Source organism: Salvelinus fontinalis, chromosome 18, assembly GCF_029448725.1.
Source record: "Salvelinus fontinalis isolate EN_2023a chromosome 18, ASM2944872v1, whole genome shotgun sequence".
NCBI lineage: Eukaryota > Metazoa > Chordata > Actinopteri > Salmoniformes > Salmonidae > Salvelinus > Salvelinus fontinalis.
Window position 1 is genome coordinate 27,515,851 of NC_074682.1, and position 6,682 is coordinate 27,522,532.

The following is a 6,682-nucleotide window of genomic DNA, read 5'->3' on the forward strand; positions in this document are numbered from 1 at the left end:
TCAGCGATGTAACACTGGTTCTAAGATCAGTACTATAACACTACGTAACAGCACTGTCAGCGCCATAACACTGGTTCTAAGATCAGTACTATAACACTACTGTAACAACACTGTCAGCAATGTAACACTGGTTCTAAGATCAGTACTATAACACTACTGTAACAACACTGTCAGCGATGTAACACTGGTTCTAAGATCAGTACTATAACACTACCGTAACAACACTGTCAGCGCTGTAACACTGGTTCTAAGATCAGTACTATAACACTACGTAACAGCACTGTCAGCGCCATAACACTGGTTCTAAGATCAGTACTATAACACTACCGTAACAACACTGTCAGCGCTGTAACACTGGTTCTAAGATCAGTACTATAACACTACGTAACAGCACTGTCAGCGCCATAACACTGGTTCTAAGATCAGTACTATAACACTACCGTAACAGAACTGTCAGCGCTGTAACACTGGTTCTAAGATCAGTACAATAACACTACGTAACAACACTGTCAGCGCTGTAACACTGGTTCTAAGATCAGTACTATAACACTACGTAACAGCACTGTCAGCGCCATAACACTGGTTCTAAGATCAGTACTATAACACTACCGTAACAACACTGTCAGCACTGTAACACTGGTTCTAAGATCAGTACTATATCAGTACTGTAACATCACTGTCAGAGCCGTAACACTGGTTCTAAGATCAGTACTATAACACTACCGTAACAGAACTGTCAGCGCTGTAACACTGGTTCTAAGATCAGTACTATAACACTACGTAACAGAACTGTCAGCGCTGTAACACTGGTTCTAAGATCAGTACTATAACACTACCGTAACAGCACTGTCAGCGCTGTAACACTGGTTCTAAGATCAGTACTATAACACTACCGTAACAGCACTGTCAGCGCTGTAACACTGGTTCTAAGATCAGTACTATAACACTATCGTAACAGCACTGTCAGCGCTGTAACACTGGTTCTAATCCAATATGAAATGCTTGTTTTTGTTTTCCGTTGCTAAACATTTTGCTATGGTGTGTCCTAATGAATTAGACCCTTGTGTGTAGACACTATCCCAGACAAGGAAGATGTGTGTGTTTGCTTCACAGGGGAAGTTTTACCGCTGTACAGACGAAGCCAAGTCCAGCCCAGACGAATGCAAGTCAGTAGCTTTTGATACATTTGTCCATCTATAGCTACATAGTAAACTGACACCAGTCATATTGTACCATAAATACTTTCATTTACTCTACAGTATGTGTTCTTTAGTATCTTGTGAGTTGAGCATGTTGCCCATAGACATACATATTCACAACATCCACAATATTCATATTGTTAATATATTGTACATCATAGGCCTAACCCTATATCCTGACCTCTGACCTCTAACCTCCCAGGGGCACCTACATCCATTTTAAGGACGGGGACGTGAACCAGCCGGCCATCCAAAAGAGAGTGTGGCACAACAGCGAGTTCAACTTTGACAACGTGCTGATGGCCATGATGGCTCTTTTCACCGTGTCTACCTTCGAGGGCTGGCCTTCGTAAGACACACTCTCATAATATATACTCAAATACAATACTAAACACGTTCATATTTTTGTGTATAAATAATAACAATTAAACAAAAATGTCTTCTCTCTCTCTCTATCTGCTCTCCTCTCCCTCTCCCTCTCTCTCTCCTCTCTCTGTCTCTCCTATCTCTCTATCTCTTTCTCTCCGATCTCTCTCTCTCTCCTATTTCTCTCCTCTCTCTGTCTCTCCTATCTCTCTCTCTCTTTCTCCTCTCGGTCTCTCCTATCTCTCTCCTCTCCCTCTCTCTCTCTCAGGTTGCTCTACAAGGCCATAGACTCTAACAGGGAGAACCTGGGTCCCATCTACAACTACCGCATCGAGATCTCCATCTTCTTCATCATCTACATCATCATCATCGCTTTCTTCATGATGAACATCTTCGTCGGCTTCGTCATCGTCACCTTCCAGGAGCAAGGAGAGAAAGAGTACAAGAACTGTGAGCTTGATAAGAACCAGGTCAGTTCATGTGTGTGTGTGTGTTTAGAAGAACAAAACGTGTGTGTGTGTGTTTAGAAGAACAAAACATGTATGTGTGTGTTTAGAAGAACAAAACATGTGTGTGTGTGGGTGTGTGCGGGCGTGTGCATCTGTACGTGTGTGTTCATGTGGTGTTTATGTGTGTTTATGAGTTTTGTGGCACTACAAGTTTAGTCTGCTCATCCTTCCTCATACTAAGGTTCTCAGTGTGTTGCTATGCAGTTTGTGTGTATACCAGGGTTCCATTAGGAAAATATGCCTCCAGACATTTGACCAGCAGCATTTAAATGTAACTGACATTTGATAAATGTACCGGACCCATATGCGTTGGGTGCATAACCTGATTATGACTGCTCAGAGTGACAGAAATCACATTCAGATTATAGTCTTTCATATTAACAGAGGATGCAATGATATCCGGTTCTTCTTACCGAATTCTGATGCGTACTCTGAACATGTTAGAATAACTGTTCTCACAGCCGATAAGACGAGTAACAAACAGCAAAATCACTACCTATGTCAATCTACTATCCCTCATAGTAGAAAAGTTGACCTATTCTATTGATCAGCTTGGAGAGAAAGAAATAGTCTGTTCCAAACAGACTCTGCCTGTGAGATGATAGATCCCAAATTCATACAACCAGTAAGCCGAGGCTACAAAAATAAAAAACGTTAAAAAGCAATGAGTCTGATGCAACAGATCAGATCGTTTAGCTTAAAACATTGATCAACTATTATTTCTTCACATTATGAGTGCAGCAACGTGCACAAGGCAGTAGGCGCAAATGTTTGTTCCATAATGCAATTCATGGGAAAACACGGTTGTCAAAACGCACCTGCGAGCGGTTTCATGTGACAGAGATAAAAATATCTGTTTGAAATGTAGAAAGAGGGGAGATGAAATATGCAACAACTAGCATGGGTTGTTAATTTGACTAGGGTTGTGCCTTTGTCTACTGGACAATGAAAGAAAGATTATATAAAATAATTGCCTCCACGGATATGGTCTGATTTTGGCTACTTTGAAGAAAGGTAAGACATGCCTCATAATATGTACTGTAGTATGAAGGCTGCCTTCCATTACCAATGCATTTGCTGTTTGAGATGCTGCAGCAGCAGCTCCCACACTGTCTGACAGATTTCACGCTCAAAGGCTCAGTATCTATATGCTGTACGCATGTGAGAAAGAAGATACATAACAAGTATACTGTAGACACGAGCCAGTTTAATTCCACAAAATTATACAGTGCATTCAGAAAGTGTTCCTTCACTTTGTCCACATTTTGATACGTTACAGCCTTATTCTAAAATGGATAAAATTATTATTTTTCCTCATTAATCTACATATTTATTTTTTTATTTTTATTTCACCTTTATTTAACCAGGTAGGCTAGTTGAGAACAAGTTCTCATTTGCAACTGCGACCTGGCCAAGATAAAGCATAGCAGTGTGAACAGACAACAACACAGAGTTACACATGGAGTAAACAATAAACAATAACCCATAATGACAAAGTGAAAACAGGTTTTATATAAAAAATATATATAAAAAAAATTAAAACAGAACTACCTTATTTACATAAGTATTCAGACACTTTACTCAGTACTTTGTTGAAGCACCTTTGTTAGCGATTACAGCCTCGAGTCTTCTTGGTTATTTTATTTAGCGGCTTTTCAAAATGTTTATTGGCCAAAAGCCGGTTATTACCAGCTAACAGAAATCCTGGTGTATACTATACTGTGTGTACAGGTATGCAATGAATAACTGTGTGGCTTCTCTCTACAGCGGCAGTGTGTGGAGTATGCCCTGAAGGCCCGTCCATTGAGGAGGTACATCCCTAAGAACCCCTACCAGTATAAGTTCTGGTACGTGGTCAACTCCACAGGGTTTGAGTACATCATGTTCGTCCTCATCATGCTCAACACGCTCTGCCTGGCTGTGCAGGTAAGAAGAAGCTCAACCCAACCCATTCAGAGGCCGTAGTCTTGTCATAACATTTGTTATTATACTCCGGTTATTAGAAATAAAAAAACTTGATTGTTCTCCCTCCCTCTCTATCGCTCTATCTCGCTCTCCATCTCTCTCTCTATCTCCCTCTCCATCTCTCTCTCTATCTCGCTCTCCATCTCTCTCTCTATCTCCCTCTCCATCTCTCTCTCTGTCTCGCTCTCCATCTCTCTATCTCCCTCTCCATCTCTCTCTCTATCTCCCTCCATCTCTATCTCCCTCTCATCTCTCCATCCCTCTCTATCTCCCTTGTCTCGCTCTCCATCTCTCTCTCTATCTCCCTCTCCATCTCTCTCTCTGTCTCGCTCTCCATCTCTCTCTCTATCTCCCTCTCCATCTCTCTCTCCGTCTCGCTCTCCATCTCTCTCTCTATCTCCCTCTCGCTCTATCTCGCTCTCCATCTCTCTCTCTATCTCCCTCTCCATCTCTCTCTCTGTCTCGCTCTCCATCTCTCTCTATCTCGCTCTCCATCTCTCTCTCTACCTCCCTCTCCATCTCTCTCTCTGTCTCGCTCTCCACCTCTCTCTCTATCTCGCTCTCCATCTCTCTCTCTATCTCTCTCCATCTCTCTCTCTGTCTCGCTCTCCATCTCTCTCTCTATCTCCCTCTCCATCTCTCTCTCTATCTCCCTCTCCATCTCTCTCTATCTCCCTCTCCATCTCTCTTTCTATCTCCCTCTCTATCGCTCTATCTCGCTCTCCATCTCTCTCTCTATCTCTCTCTGTCTCGCTCTCCATCTCTCTCTCCATCTCTCTCTCTATCTCCCTCTCCATCTCTCTCTCTATCTCCCTCTCTATCGCTCTATCTCGCTCTCCATCTCTCTCTCTCTATCTCGCTCTCCATCTCTCTCTCTATCTCCCTCTCCATCTCTCTCTCTATCTCGCTCTCCATCTCTCTCTCTATCTCCCTCCATCTCTATCTCCCTCTCATCTCTCCATCCCTCTCTATCGCTCTATCTCGCTCTCCATCTCTCTCTCTATCTCGCTCTCCATCTCTCTCTCTATCTCCCTCTCCATCTCTCTCTCTATCTCCCTCTCCATCTCTCTCTCTATCTCCCTCTCCATCTCTCTCTCTATCTCGCTCTCCATCTCTCTCTCTATCTCCCTCTCCATCTCTCTCTCTACCTCCCTCTCCATCTCTCTCTCTATCTCCCTCTCCATCTCTCTCTCTATCTCGCTCTCCATCTCTCTCTCTATCTCCCTCTCCATCTCTATCTCCCTCTCCATCTCTATCTCGCTCTCCATCTCCATCTCTCTCTCTATCTCTCTCTCTATCTCCCTCTTCATCTCTCTCTCTATCTCGCTCTCCATCTCTCTCTGTCTCCCTCTCCATCTCTCCATCTATCTCTATCTCCCTCTCCATCTCTCCATCTCTCTCTATCTCCCTCTCCATCTCTCCATCTATCTCTCTCTATCTCCCTCTCCATCTATCTCCCTCTATCTCTCTCTATCTCCCTCTCTCTCTATCTCCATCTCCCTCTTCATCTCTCCATCTCTCTCTCTATCTCCATCTCTCTCTATCTCCCTCTCCATCTTTCCACCTATCTCCCTCTCCATCTCTTTCTCTATCTCCCTCTATCTCTCTCTCTATCTCCCTCTCCTGTAGCACTATGGCCAGTCTGCAACATTTAACTATGTGATGGACATCCTCAACATGGTCTTCACTGCTGTTTTCACTGCAGAGATGGTGCTCAAACTCATCGCCTTCAAACCTCGGGTAAGGACACACACACAAACACACACCCCCATACACACACACACACACACACACACAAATGCATGCATCTGTGCACACAGACGAACACACACACACATACATATTCGTGCATTTGCCGTCTCACATAGATCCCCATTTGTCTATTTTGTGGGTGTGTTGTCTGTGGCTGTTATGTTTGTAGGTGTCTTTGGTTATTGTGTGTACAGTACAGTACCTTCATTTGTTGGTTGTTGACTTGTTTACACCCTGCCCTACCCCTTCCTGCTCCTCCCTACCCCCTACTGTACCTACACACAGCTTTGTGTTGAGAAGAAGGACAGGGACCCAGTAAGAGACTGAGTGGTGTGGTGCAGTGCCTAGAGACAGGACTCTCTCTCTCTCTCTCTCTCTCTCTCTCTCGCTCTCACTCTCTCTCTCTCTCTCTCCAACTATTTTCTCTCTCTCTCTCAATCTCTGTATCTCTCTCTCTCTGTCTCTTTGTGACTACTAGTGCATACCTGGGAACACTAACCAGTGACCTAGCTGACTTTCTAAAACCTTAACATTTAGAGTTCAGTAATTCTATCAACGTGTTTTATTGCATACTGTCATTTACAATAAAGTTGTACAGTGGAATAGATACATTAAACATGCAGATAACATTTGAAAGTAATTGAAATGACACCAGTAGCCCAGTATTAACCTCACCACCTAACTGCCTACTCCCCTGACCTCACTCAGGGGTATTTTGGGGACGCCTGGAATGTGTTCGACGCCCTGGTGGTGATGGGCAGCATAGTAGACATTGTGCTCAGTGAGATTGATGTAAGTAAGCCCCACCCAACCCTCCTTGGCCCCGCCCCTGATCTGTCCCGTCTGATCTGTCCCCGGTCATCTGTCCTCCCTCTATGTATCTATGTTCTG

The 6,682-nt window shown here is 43.7% G+C and overlaps 1 protein-coding gene across 17 annotated transcripts in view; it reads left to right on the forward strand.

The window, feature by feature from the left end:
• cacna1da (calcium channel, voltage-dependent, L type, alpha 1D subunit, a) overlaps nucleotides 1-6,682 on the forward strand; it is a 127,748-nt gene that overhangs the window by 83,438 nt on the left and 37,628 nt on the right. For all 17 annotated transcript variants that reach the window (XM_055870041.1, XM_055870042.1, XM_055870043.1 and 14 more), the window contains 5 exons: nucleotides 1,114-1,166; nucleotides 1,402-1,548; nucleotides 1,834-2,035; nucleotides 3,842-4,000; nucleotides 5,669-5,779. In XM_055870041.1, the coding sequence (XP_055726016.1) occupies nucleotides 1,114-1,166; nucleotides 1,402-1,548; nucleotides 1,834-2,035; nucleotides 3,842-4,000; nucleotides 5,669-5,779 (672 nt within the window). The remainder of the gene's footprint in view (nucleotides 1-1,113; nucleotides 1,167-1,401; nucleotides 1,549-1,833; nucleotides 2,036-3,841; nucleotides 4,001-5,668; nucleotides 5,780-6,682) is intronic.